Raw genomic sequence first — 13,849 nt, 5'->3', positions numbered from 1 at the left:
GACGTTGGCCATGGACTCATGTTCCACCCTAGCCCCGTGTGAGAGATATGGGGGCTTGGGCTGGGTCAGAGTGGGCTCAGTGTAGGGTCTTGGTGCGGTCAGGACTGGGTCAAGAAGGGGTCATGGCTGGGTCAGAGAGGTAGAGGGAGAAGCATGAATCAGAGCATGAACTCAGGGTGTAGAGGCCCCAAGGTAGTCTGTTGGTGTGTGGGAGGGACCCTGTGAAGTCCAGCGTAGCTGGAGGTGAGTGAGCAGTGCGGGGTCAGGGTCCCTGCCAGCTGGAAGGTTGGCAGATCCCAGCCCTTGGTGAATGTCGGGGGCACCACCCGTGTTCACCCTTTCGGCACCATGGGTCTCGGCCTCGTGAACACACTTTGGAACCTGTGTCATAGCTGTCTGTGTCCTGGGTTGGGATATGTGACAGGGATGGAGATAAGGGGATGATGTTGAGAGTGGAGATGGAGCTGGGCTTTGCGGAATAGGGAGCAGAGGATGAGGTTGGAGACAAAACAAGTTGGTTTGGGTTTAGGCTGGGTAGTGGGTGGGAGAGGAGATGTGCGTTAGGGTTAGAGATGGGAATGGGGTTGTGTTCAGGGTTTAGGACAGGGAGAATATGGGGGATGGCACGGGGCTGTGGGTGGTGCTGGGATGGGACAGGAAACAGAGATGGGGATGAAACTGGGATTGCGGTTTGGGTGGGGATGGGAAGATGGCTGTGGGCGGAAGGGGATTGAGAATGGGGTAAAAGGCAAGGTTAGGGTGGGGGTGGAGACGTGGCTGTGTTCGAACATGGAGACTAGGATGCAACAGAGTGATGCAGGCAGAGCCAGGCGTCCAGAACCCTATTCTTTCCCAGCGGATCAAGCCTCTTCCTGGGAGGAGGACCGCAAGTTTGTCCTGCGGGGCTGGTGTCTTGTCTTCAACATCCTGGCGACCCTGATGCTGCTCAGCGTGTTGGATGGGCGGATGGCCTACCTGCAGGGCTCCTACACTGGCTACCTGGGCCTCTGGACCAGCTGCGGGAAGCACAAGTGCGCCAGCCTGGGCCAAGTCACCGGTCAGTAGGAGCCTGGGGTGCTCTGGGGGCGGGGTGGTCTCTGGAGATGATCGGGGAGAGAATCTCTGGGGGAGTCTCTTCGGGTGTTCTTGGTTGTGGGGGGGGAATCTTTAGAATTCTTGAGAGCGTCTCTGGAGATTCTCTGAAGGCCTTAGGAGGGAGCTTCCTGGAGTTATATGTGGGCTTATGAGGAAACAGGACTGTCATTGCTCGTGGGAAGATGGGCGTTACACTTGGCCAAAACCCAACCTGCCTCGTGACTAGATGGCTAGACACCATCATTCTCTCTCTCACTCTTGAAAACGGTGGGTTTTTTTTTTTTAAGATAACAAGAGCCTTCCAGCTCCTCCAGAAACGTTTTGCCTCCTTGTAGGTCTCCGCGTTTCCAGCGCTTTTGAGCATTGGCACAGAGGCAGCCCAGGCCCTGGAGCCAGAGCTCCGGGTTTGAATCCCGGCTCAGACACGCGGTAGCTGGGTGACCCTGGGCATATTCCTTCACTGCTGTGTGCCTCAGTCTCCTCATTTCCATAATGTCAGTGATAGTGGTACCAATGCATGGGCTGTTTGAGGAATACGTGAGTTAAAACACGTAAAGGAATTAGAAGAGTGCCTGGCGCATAGTAAGGGCTACACCCAGATTTCTTCTTCTTAGTATAAGGACCCGCCACCCCACCAGCCAGTGTACCTACCTTCATTTCAGATCTCAAATAAGTGCTCATAAAACTTCCAGAATATTGTGTGGTATTAATCTTATTTATTTATTCTGAGTACCTCTTTCTCTCATACCTCTCAAACTCAAGCTGGTTTCGAGTTATGGAAAAGTCTGCAGGCATAAATTGTCCCCGCTTCGGGATGCAGGTGCTCAAAAGGTACCTGTCTCTTGCCATCTCTCCTTGAAGGATTCCTTTGTGTTGGGCCCTCAGGCAAGCTGTGCTCACACAGTGGCAGTGGGGCTCTCAGCAGCTCCCGGGTCCCATTTTTTTCCTGTAAGCAACGATGAAGAAAAGAGAATAAGTTTTCTTCTGTGGTCCTCACACAGAGGTCTCAGGATTAACTCCGATGGGATCAGATTAACTGCCCTGGGATTTCTCACTCCTCCCTGAATCATTTGCTGTGGTCAGGAGGACGTCATGCTGTGTTTGCCTGGGTCTGAATCACATGCTTTTCTTAAAGAGTCAACGGAGGGGGTCACTTCTGTCAGAATCCCAAGGACAGAGGGTGGGCAGAGAGTTCCTCCGGACAATGTCAGGTTGCTCTTGCCAGAAGAATGGGACTGGATGCTGGGTGGGCAAAGGCAACTGGGCACAATTTCCCCCTCTATTTACAGTACTTTCTTTGAGCATGATTCCTCTTGGGGGATATATTCCCAAGAGCAGAATAGCAGTGCTTCCAAAGGGCTGATGAAATCTTGTAAGGCTTTGATATACGCTCCCCTTATGGAAGTCAGGATTCTCATGACAAGCAGCAGAAGCCAATTCAAGCTGGTTTAAGCAGAAAATAGATTTACCCAGGATACTGCGGCGCTTATAGACTCTTTGTGAGGCCAGGGAACTGGGCTCCAGGGACGGAGTGATCAGGACTGGCTGACTGGTCACACACACTGGAGCTTGACGTGTGGAACCCAGTCTCTCCAGGCCTGGACTCCACTGGGGAACCTCTTTCTCTGCTGCCCCAGGACCCTGGAGGTAGTTGCAGTCACCCCGACTAGAATAGATTTCACGGCTATTTCTCCAGGCTGCTGACTCCAAGTTTAGCGTGGCTGTATTTCATTGGTGGAACCTGGTCGCATGCTGAGGTCCTAGCAGTAAGAGGCTGGTTTCCTTGCCGGGAAGTGTGGATACAAACATTGGGAAATTCCCCAAACGTAGGACTGGTGTTCAGAGGTGCCGGGAAGACAAAAAAGAATGGTGAATATTCAGTACATTCCTCATTTGTTCTAAAATGTTAACTCTGTGTGATTTTATGTGATTTTACTTTATTTTATTTTATTTTACTTTCTGGCTGCACCACGCGGCTTTTGGGATCTTAGTTCCCCCACCAGGGATTGAACCCTGGGCCCTTGGCGGTGAAAGCGCAGAGTCCTGAGCACTGGACCGCCGGGAATCCCGCTGTGTGATTTAAAATTTTTTCCTTATTTTAAAATTTAAATGACTTTTATTTTATTTGAACAGGTCATATATTTACGTGGTTCAACATTTTAAAAAATGCAAACGTCTCCCTCTCATTTTTGTCCCCCGTCCCTCCCAGTTGCCCTTCCTGGGGGCAGCCGATGTCACTAAGCCATTTTAAGCCCTTGTGTGTTCTGCTGGTCATATTCTCTGCATATATGAGAAAATGGCTATGGTTATATACACATCAGAATATATATACATACACACACATAGGTAGGTATGTATTTATTTATATATCATTTAAAAAGCACACATGGCAGTATTACAGTTCTCTTTTAAAGGTAAATCACCATTATTGAATGCTAAGAATATACAAAGCTTTGTGGTTGGCATAAGAAATAACAAATAGGTTGTGAAGGTTTTAATTATTTTTTAGGTGCAGAAATTTAGGATTTTTATGTAGTCTAAATTCTCCACCTTTGCCGAACATTCAGTTATGGTTTTGTGTGTGTGTGTGTGTGTGTGTGTGTGTGTGTGTTTTAGGGTTTGACTGTGATGTTGATGGGTGGTATTCAGGCAGTACTGAATCCTGTGCTCCTTGCCAGGAGCCTACAGAAGGGACCTGAATTAGTCATAAGTCTTTGGATCACAGGCGGTAGAAACTCTAACTTGAACTAGCTTGAGTGAAGGAATTTACAGGCTCACCTAAGTGAAAAAGTATGGGGGTAGAAACGCTTTCAGACATGGCTGCGTTCAGCGGTCCAAGTGACCGCATCAGACATTGCTGTCTGTCTGTTTCTTGGTTACTTACTTGAGTGGGCTTCATTCTCAAGGCTCCATGTAGTGGCAAGGCAGGATCCAGTCAGGAAAAAACAATCATTCTAGGGGCTTCAGAGGGAAGTAAATATAGGGAATTGGTTTCATGGGTCATAGAAGAGCTGAGAAGCCGAGTAGGAATGGTGAGGCAAATCAGGGATTAGCAACTCAGGAAGCTGCCAGGCCCCTACGCCCGAAGAACAAAAGGAAGAAGTAGTATTACTGGAGCCTGGAAGTTGGAGCCATCTGGAGGGCACAGACTCATGCTGAGATTTGCTTAGAGGTGGCTACAATCACCGAAGAAATGCATCGATGGCTGAAGACACCAACTGAGGCAGAGAGAGAGGAGGATAAATACCCTGGCTTGTCCCATCCCCCTAGAGCCAGTCTTTTGCCAGTGCCTCCCATGAGCCAAACAGAGATAAGTCAGTGAGCAAAGGAGGCTGGGAAATGTAGTCCTTGTAATGTAGAACAGAGAAGGGTGGGGAATGAACCTGAAAGCAGACAGAAGAATGACTGGCAGAACGGCTAACAACTCAGACCTCAGGTCCGGCAGGAAAAAAGAGTGCAGAAATTTCCTGCAAAAGTCCTGTGTGACTGGCACACAAGGTACCTACCAAACCAAGCATGGTGACTAGAGCAATGCAACGTACTGACTGTCTCATAACTGGGACTCCAAGTGAGGAACGGCAGGAAGGCGAAATGCATCGTGCGGAGGTAAGCTGCAAACGGCCGTCCCTTCTGACCAAACTGCAGAGTGCGCTTGTCTCTGGGATGACAAGAGCCAGGGACTTGAGTGTCATCTCAACTCTCTTTCTCTCCTCCTCTTGTCTGCTTTTTCTTCTTAGTTTTACTCTCAGTTCTCCTGTCACCTAGGAGCTTGGGTCCAAGGCTCAGGCAGCTCCAAGCTCATAATCCTCTTGATCAGAGAAGAAAGAGCTGGTCCCTGACAGCTTCAGTTAGAAACAGTCCCCGGGAAGAGCTTGATTGGTTGGCTTTGGTCATGTGCCCGTGTCTGAGCCAATCACCACTGTCTGGGTCATGGGGCACTGTGATTGGCTCAGCCAGAGTCACATGACTACCTCTGTGGCCCTAGAGGGCAGGGTATGTCATGAAAAACTCTCAACCAGGATTATGGGATTGATCCTGAGAGCACTATTGCTATTTTGTAATATGTGCAGTTTGCCAGAAACAAAGCAAATGGAGTCTTAGCTCATTTGGCTGAAATAGTCTTGCACTGCTCAAAAGTAGGCAAAGTAGGAAAGGGCTGAAAGGGAGAAGCGTAATTCTCAGAAGGAGCCGAAACTCTTGTCATACTGAAATGCAAATTGGATAAATATCAATTTTAAACCGAGTGTGATTACGTCTTTTAGGTACTTTGATTTTAGAGTATTTGGAAATTTTCTTGTGTGTACATGTGTGTGTGTGCTCTGGGGGATGTCAGGAGGGTGATTTGGAGAATGTCTGTGAGGGGCTCTAGGGTGTGAATGGGGGTGACATTGAGATACCCGGGGAGGTCTGGGGGTGTGAGTGGGGTCATTAGGGAAACTTGGGGTAAGAGTGGGAGAGAAGTAGTGTGACTTGAGAGGTGACTAAAGTGACTAAGAGTACTATTGGGAGTGCCTGGGATTGGTATGGAAGGTTATTAATGTAATTTGCTGTGGGACATCGTTTGGGAGTATGAATAACTTTAGGGGTGACTGTAGGGATGACTCTAGAAATAATAGAGATGATTCTGTGGGGTGAACTTGAGGATGTGAGTGGGGGTGACTCAAGGGCCATCTGTGGGGTGACGTTGGAGGTATGTGTGGAGTTGATCATGAGAGTGTCTAGGACTGACTTTGGGGTAAGAGAGGGCGATTTGGCACCACTTTGAGGGTGCAAGTGGGGATGACTTTTTTAAGAATTGAGGTAGTTGACTTATAGTATTATATAAGTGTCAGGTGTACAACACAGTGATTCACAATTTTTAAAGCAAGTGGGTTTTTAAAGACTTTGGGTTAACTTTACGGGTACGCGGGGTGGACTTTGTGAGAGTGGGAGTCATTTTGGGGTTTCAAGGAGGTGACTTTGGCGAGGGCAGTGGGGGTGATTTCGAGGATGTCTGTAGCTAAAGTTTGGGGGTGTCTGTTGGGGATGTTGCTCAGGGCTGTGAGTGGGGATGAGTTGGGAGGATGACCCTGGGCACTTCCCCCTCTCCTTCCAGTTCTCATCCACATGAGCACGGGCTTCATGATCCTGGCCCTGATCCTGTGTCTGGTCCTCCTCCCGGCCATGGGCTTCTCCTTCCGGCCAGTGTTCCGCCGCCTTAACAAGGCGGACCTGATCTTCAGTTCCCTCAGCTTGTGCATCGGTAAGTGTTTCCCTGGGGCACGGGGTGCCCTCCCTACCTCAGCATCTCTCCCCTCTCCTCTTTCTGGCTCTGTGTGTCTCAGAGTTTCTGTCCTGCTGGGTGTCTGTCTTTGGATGCCTCTTGGGCTCTCCGTCCCACCCTCCCTGTGTGTTCCTCAGTTCTATATCCTTCTCAGTCGGGGTGAGTGTGCCGGGCCTCTCACTCTCTTCCTGGTTCCCACTCTTTCTTTCCGCCCCCTCCTGGTATCTTTCTGTCTGTCTTGTGTGTGCGTTTGCGCGCGCGCGCCCTTGTCACGGAGGGTGGGAGAGGATGTGTCTCTTTTCTCTTTCTGGGGGCCTCGGGGTCCCTGTCCAGCCTCGTGTCCGTCTCTGGCCCCACCCCCAGTGCAGGGCTCCTGGTTGTCCTCAGCCTGACGCTCTTTGTAGCCAACTGCGAGACGCTCCAACCGAGGCCACAGGTATCCTACCTGGTGACCACCTACCTGTGCTGGGGCGCCGGCGCCGTGACGCTGGGGGCCGGTGAGCGCAGGGCCTCGGGAGGGAGGGGCGGGGTCTCGGCAGGGCAGGGGGCGGAACCCGGGGAGAATACCAGACAGGGCTTCTGGCCAGATTGGGGCGGACCCCCGGGGAGGTCAGCCTCGAGGGACAGGGCGGGGCCTAGGGCGGGGTTCGGAGTCCACCAGCCCATCTGGCCCCCACCCCCAGGAACCCTGAGCTACTTAAACTACGTGGGCATGTGGGGCAAAAGGGGGCCCTCCTTGGAGCAGCGGCTGAACCACCGGCGGTGCGTCTCGCAGCAGAGCACCCTGAAGTTCATGTCCGAACAGCAGCGGTCAGACCCAGACTCGAAGAGCACCGAGGAAGAGCCCAGTTCACTTCCTCCCCAAGAACCCCCGTCTAAGCCTCTCTAAGCAATTGCACCCGAGCTTCTCAGGACACTGACGCCTCACCGCCGCCAGGTGCCGGGCCCACCCATTTCACCTTGGCCACGCGCCCGAGACTAGACTTCCCTGGAGGTCCCACTCCCTAAGAACCCCCCGAGAACAGGTGACAAAGCCCCACCCCTCAAGCCAGGGCCCTCCTTTTGCGGCTCGGTTCCCGCTCAGTCCTCACCCTGCCCCCACCCCGGAAGTCCAACACCGCCCCCCCCAGTTCTGCACTCCGCCTGTGCTGTGTGGCCTGTTGGTGTGGCCCCGCCCCCGAGCCTAGCTAGGCCCCGCCCCCAGGTGTCCAGCCCTCGCTGGCCGCGGCCCGAAGCCGCACTTCATCAGAGGAATTCCTACCTCTCCGAGGGCCAGCACCGCCCCAGGATGTCCAGTCTTGACCCGGGCCGACACGACACTGCCTAGCCTTTGATGTAGCCACGCTCCTCGGCGGAACAGACCCCTCCCCAGGGAGGTGTGGCTTGCAATTATACCCCCCGCCCCTTCCTGGTTTCCCTGCCACAATAAAACGTGGGCCCTATCTCTCAGAGTCCGAGCCTCCGTTTCGTGCTCTCCCCCAGGGCAGAGTGGGGCTCAGAGTTCTTGCCTTGTCCTTTGGGGTCTGAGCCTTTCTCTGCCTCTTTGTCCACACCTGCCTCTGATCCTTCCTTTCCCCTCTGATCATAACTGCGCATCTCCCGCCGAGAGAGACCGGGAGGGCTGGGGAGGCTCTAGTCTGGGCCGGATGGGTCCCGAGTTCCCAGGTGTCTAGCGTCTGGAAGGCCAAATGACACCAGGAGTTGATGCATGTTCGATTTTACTGGGGGTAAGGGACAGGGCGGGGGCATTCAGGGGTTGTCAGCCATGGTCTTCTTGATCCAATCCACATACAAAATCACTTTGGTGTAGATGGAGGGCTTATTGGGGGCACCGCACGGGATGTGGCCCCATGACGTGATTCCCTGAAACATACCCTCGCAGATCAGCGGGCCCCCTGAGTCACCCTACAGCACAAGGGGGAGGGGGAGAGTGTGAGAGAGGTTAGCTGGGCCTGGGGGGCTCCAGCACTTGGACCTGGGTGCACAGATCCAGACAGCGACTCCCCATCTCTGGGGAAAGAGACCATTGTCTCCAGAGTCCACTCCCAGAACATCAGCGGGGATTCCAACAGAGGAGACAGTGGCTCGAGTCCTGCCAGTGGGGATGGGACCTCAGGGTCCAGTTTCTTCCCCGGGGTTGGGGGGGGGTGGATCCAGGAGGAGGATGGTCCCTGCAGACAGATCGGTGGGGAGGACCCATCTATAGGACACTCCCACCCTCAGGGCTCATGTCAGATGTCACCTCTCCGGAGAAGCTTTCTCTGACTGGACAGTAAGCTTGTGTTAGAGGAGCAGGTGAACTATTATTATGTGCAGGAGGGAGATACGCAGGATACCGGGATGGGGATACAGGAAGGAAAGGGAGCAGAGAGCTACAGCTGGGAAGCTATGGAGACAGATGCCTGCTTAGCTCTGAACCCCAGTCCAGAATCTGAGTCCCCTCCCCCAGCACTTCAAGACTCCGGGGGACAGGCTGGCTCACCACGCAGGTGTCCTTGCCGCCCTCCAGGTGTCCAGCACACAGCATGAACTCTGTCACCTTCTCGGAGTGGGCACTGGCACACACCTCATTGGGCAGGACAGTAAGGTCCACACACTGGAGATCATCTGGGTAAATGACTACAGGCCAGGGAGAAACACGGCTGTGGCCAGACCCCACCCCCTAAGCCCTCCTTCCCCAGACTCCGGAGTCCAGGTCCCCAGCCCCCTCCTCCCTTACACCCAGGTGCCTGGGCTCCAGGCTGCACGGTGTGGCCCTGGCATACACTTAGCTGGTTCGATGCTGCCCCAGCCAGAGGCATAGCAGGTGCTCTCCAGTTGGGGTTCCTTGGTGGGCAGCTCCAGGACCTGCACATCCTCTGTGATCTGGACGGGCCCCTCCAGGCGGAGCAGCATGAGGTCATGGCTGTAGTCCTCCCCTGTGGGGAGGGTGTCGTTCTTCAGGAGGCTCAGGTTGAAATCGGGGTGTGGAAAGTCCTTACTGACATGGGCAAACTGGGCTGTGTCTTCGTCCTCAAACAGGTTGTGGCGACCCAGCCAGAGCTGGTAATTGCTGGTGAAGGAGCGGGTGGAGACGATGAGAATGAGAGAGGAGGCAGAAAGGGAGGGCATGAGGAAGGGTCCAAAATGAGAAAGAGAAACAGGAAGGGGGGGAGAGAGGGAGAGAGAGAGAGAGAGACCGAGGGAAGATACAGAGTCACAGAAAACAAAGAGACTGCGAGTAAATAGATGAAAGAATGTGACAATGTCACAGACAGAGACAGACTAAAATGGAGTAAAAGAAGAGCTTAGAACAGTAGAGAGGGTGGGAAAGATGGAGGGGAGACAGTGAGATAGAGGGAGCACATAGGAGACAGGAGGAGGAAGAGACAGAGACCGTGAAGAACAGACTAAACAAAGAGGAAGGGAGGGAAAAGACAACGAGGCAGGAGAGTGAGAAACGGACCAAGTGAGGAAGAGAGGAGAAAGGAAGGAGAGAGAATGAGAAATAGAGGCAGAGGAGGCAAAGGGGTGAGAGAGAGAGAGAAAAAACGGAGAAGCACAGGAGGGGGGTGGGGAGGGGCGGGGAGGGGGATGGGGAGGGGCGGGGCGGGGCGGGGCGACCAGCTCAGCCGCAGCTGGGGCTGCGAGGCTGGTTCCCCAGCAGGCGGGTGGCCTGGCCCCCAGCCCAAGGTCGGCGTCCCCTTTCTGCCCCAGCTCCCTCTCTCCTCTTCTCCTTCCTCCTCCTTCTTCCTTCCCTCCACTGCCCCCACCCAGTTCCAGCTGACACTAGACCTTCTCTGTGTCCCCCTGGAGTGGATGATTGGCCTGGAGGGAGGGGCTACCCAGGGATGGATCATCTCTTCCATTTCTCTGGGGTGGAGGTGTGCTCAGTAGTGATAGGAGAGGGAGTGAGGCAGAGACCCAGAGAGACAGAGAGACGGGGCAGAGAGATGGAGGATGAGACACAGGTGACAGAGATGGCAGCAGAGACTTGAGATGGACAGAGAGGGAGAGACACAGAGAAATGGAGACAGAAGAGAGAGGGAGAGAGACACCAATCATAGTCACACAGAGAGACCCACAGCAGAGCCAGTTACTGAGACACACACAGAGATAGGACAGAGGCAGACATAGAAAGAGAGACAACAGGACAGACCCAAGAGACCCAGGCAACCGTGGAGAGGGCTTCCCTGGGGTCATCGAGTCCCAGCCCTGTCCCTCTCCTTGTGACCCTGGACCACAACCTCCCCTCTCTGCCTCAGGCCCCCCAGCCTCCCCTGAGGTTATCCGAGGGTTATCCTGTGTGTGCCCCCCCTCCAGACCCCCTGCCCCTACTCACTCGCTCCTGCAGTGAGCAGCTGTGAGCACCCACTGGGGGGCCACCAGGACACCTCCACACTGGAAGCTGCTGAAGCGGTACAGAGCCACCTGCCAGGGCTGGGAATGCTTCCTACACTCATGGCCTCCTATGATCCGGGACTGGATAAGGGGCACAGCACCTGTGGGTGGGGGTGCCGGGTCAGGTCGGGTGGAGTCGGCAATGGGGCTAAGAGACCGGGCTAGTGGAGGGAGCTGAGCTGCGTGATTGGAGGTTCGTGGGGGTAGAGGACCAGAGCTGGGGGTCTGAACGTGGGCCGGGGGTGTTGGGAAGGGCCTGGGATTCCGGGGCCACCCCTGGGCTTGCGGGTTGGTGGCTGGTCCCGGGTGTGGAGGCTATGCTGAGTGCAGAGCTGACCCCCGGCATGAGGGTAGGGAACAGCAAGACAGCATCTGGAGCAGGCATCTGGTGAGGGGGTCGGGAGGTTTGGGTTCTCGGACTGTGGGACAGGAGGCTGTGGGTTCTGAGAGGGGAAACCAAGGATAGAGGCACCAAGAGACGAGGTCAGAGGCTGCAGGGGGAAGGATCTGGAGGATTAAGGGGCTCTTGGGCTGATGAAATGGTTAGGGCTTGGGTTGAGCTTTTGGGGCTTCTGGAAAGAATGCAGATCTGGGCAATTAGGTTAGAGGGGCCAAGAAGAGCATCTGGGGAATTTGGGGGCTCCTGGATTGGGGCTGGGAGATTTGGGAGAATTGGGGGTTCCGGATCAAAGAATGAATGAAAGGATTAGGCTGGGAAAGGGGTCCTGGGGTCTAGGAATGGCATTCTAACAAGAGTGAGGGCCCCGGGACCAGGCTGGGGTCAGACTGTGAGGGAGCTCAGGAGAAGGGAGAGTGGAATAACAGTTATTCTGGGATCGGGTGCTTCTCATGGGGTTGGGGTTCATGGTCTGAGGCTACTGGAGGCATCTGGGGTTTTCTTGGGAGCAGTGCCAGGACAGGAATGGACGAGGAGGCATATCAGGGGCCAAACAGCTGTGGGACCACAGAGAGAACTCACTTGATGTGGGGTTTTAGAATCAGATGTTGGGGTACCTAGGGCAGGACAGCTGGGCTGGGAAGGTACGTGTTGGGATCCTGGTGGACGGGTTCCCAGAAAACCAGAGCTGCACAGGAGGGATTCTGGTTGGTAAAGGGCTGGAGCCTGGGGAAGGATGGAAATTCTCCAAGGAAAGGAGCATGTGATTGTGGGTTCGGGATAATTTTCCTGGGGGGAAAAGGCTGGGGCTGTGGGATGCGGATTCTGGAGCAAAGAGGTGAGGAAGTGACATTTGCAGAACCCACCCCTGGTACAAGATGGGAGGCCTACCTAGTCACAGACCAGAAAGTCTGTTTTTGAAGAAGCATAGGTGTCTAGTGAAATTTGGGGTCCTGGGGGGATGGCGGGGGACCAGATGTCAGGACTGAAGGAGCTAGTTGAGAGCTGACAGCTGGATGGGGAAAATCACCAGGGTGTGGTAGGATTTGGGGCCTCAAGGGCCGGACCGCTGGGCCATAGAGAACTAGGGATAGGAGGGGGTGATGAGGGTCCCAGAATCTGATGGGTTTGGGGGGGCTCCTTGGAAGAGAGAGACACAGATGGCCCAGGATCTGCCCCCTTTAGTAAAGTGGATGGGGGCAGGGATCTGAGCGGGGAAGAGGAGAAACGTCTGATTATTCCCGAGGGAGCAGGGGCCTAGGGCGAGCAAGGTGACACTGAAGAGGGGTCGGTTTGGATTTTAGGGTGGGGCTGGGAGAGATAAGAGAGAGCCTGGTGTCCTGGTCTGGGCTAGACTGGGTCGCAGGGGTGCAGGCTGCGGTACCATGTGGGAGGGCAAGGAGTCATGGAGCGGGGCCGGGGGGCAGCATGAGAATCGGGGCCCAACCGCCCTCCCACATCTTCCCCACTGTCTCACCAGTCCCTGCCAGGGACAGGGCAAGGCACAGAACCGGGAAGCACATGATGACAGAGGTGTCCAGGGGCAGGCAGGCGGTGAGCTTGGAGCTGGGGAGCCTCCCCGAGCAGCCTTTTAAAACCCTCATTCCCCCGGGGCCCCACCCCTGCCCTGCTGGCACCCAGATATGGCCAAGGCCCTGCCCCTGCCTCCTGGGGGCCGGACAACTCTCTCCCACACCCAGAGCTTGTGGAAGGGGCGGGAGAGCGAACAGCTGCTGCTCTGCAGGCCCTCAGTCGCACTGGAAGCATTCCTGGGGCCTGAAGCCAGACAGGGCAGGGCCTGGCGTTCCTGAGACCTTGCTCTTGGGGACAGAGCCGGTGAGGGGAGGTGGAGGTGGGGCAGGTGGGAGCAGAAACGGCCAAGGTGGAAGAACCATTGACCTCCAGCACAAAACCCCATCTACCTTAACCCCAAGTGAGGCTATGTACCCCCAAGACCCATTAGACCCTCAAACACCAGCAGTGGGGCTCTGTTTCCTTTCTCCCTGCACCCCTTGTAGCCAAAGATACCAGCTTCTCAGCTTCTAGAACCCCCTGAAATGTAAGCCTTTGCTTTCAGAATGCCCTGACTCTTGCACTCCTAGATTTGGCGTCCAGGCCCCTAAACCTACTCTTCCTTTCATAATAAAATCTTAGGCACCCGTCACCCAATCCTAGCGTCCCCAGATGCAGGAATATGAAGTTTCAACGGTTCCCAGTGTAAATTTCCCAGCATTTCAAAATCTAATGCCCCCCAAACAACGTTGGGCCGCCATACCCACCTCCTCCTTGTTCCCCAAATCCGGATGCTCAAGGTCACGTCCTCCAAAGTCCCAAAGAGGGTCACGAGATAGATCGTCTCTGCAAATTCCAATCCGCCCTCCCCTCCGTAAACTATTTAGGTCTCAAGAGCCAGGTTCCTGCGCCTTGACGTTCAGTGACCTTGAAAAATCACATTTTGGGGGTCAGGAACTAGATTCCTGCAGCCTCAATGATAAGCCCATCTACTTCTAAGCTTTCCAACCCATTCTCCTGGCTCTTCAGTAAAATCAAAGCAGCTCATGGGGGCCCAACCTCTGCTGTAGGTCAGGAACCTGCCTAAGGAAAGGAGAGTTTTTGCCTTTTCGCCATGGCGACCAGGAAGCCTAGATCTTGAAGAAAATGAAGTCATTCTTGAGCGTCTAGTATGTGCTGCGTTCTTTCACTAGGGTCCAGAA

The 13,849-nt window shown here is 54.5% G+C and overlaps 1 protein-coding gene across 1 annotated transcript; it reads right to left on the bottom strand.

Moving 5' to 3' along the window:
• Positions 1 to 8,107: 8,107 nt before the first annotated feature.
• Positions 8,108 to 12,658, bottom strand: KLK1 (kallikrein 1). Its single transcript, XM_030849871.2, has 5 exons — positions 12,613 to 12,658; positions 10,680 to 10,839; positions 9,124 to 9,410; positions 8,841 to 8,977; positions 8,108 to 8,263 (listed from the first exon to the last, which is right to left on the bottom strand). Exons 1-5 carry the CDS (start codon positions 12,656 to 12,658, stop codon positions 8,108 to 8,110), a joined length of 786 nt encoding a protein of 261 aa, XP_030705731.1.
• Between the last annotated feature and the right edge of the window lie 1,191 nt (positions 12,659 to 13,849).

The sequence above is a fragment of the Globicephala melas genome, chromosome 19 (assembly GCF_963455315.2).
Source record: "Globicephala melas chromosome 19, mGloMel1.2, whole genome shotgun sequence".
In the NCBI taxonomy this organism is placed as follows: domain Eukaryota; kingdom Metazoa; phylum Chordata; class Mammalia; order Artiodactyla; family Delphinidae; genus Globicephala; species Globicephala melas.
This window is presented reverse-complemented; position numbering and strand designations above follow the sequence as displayed.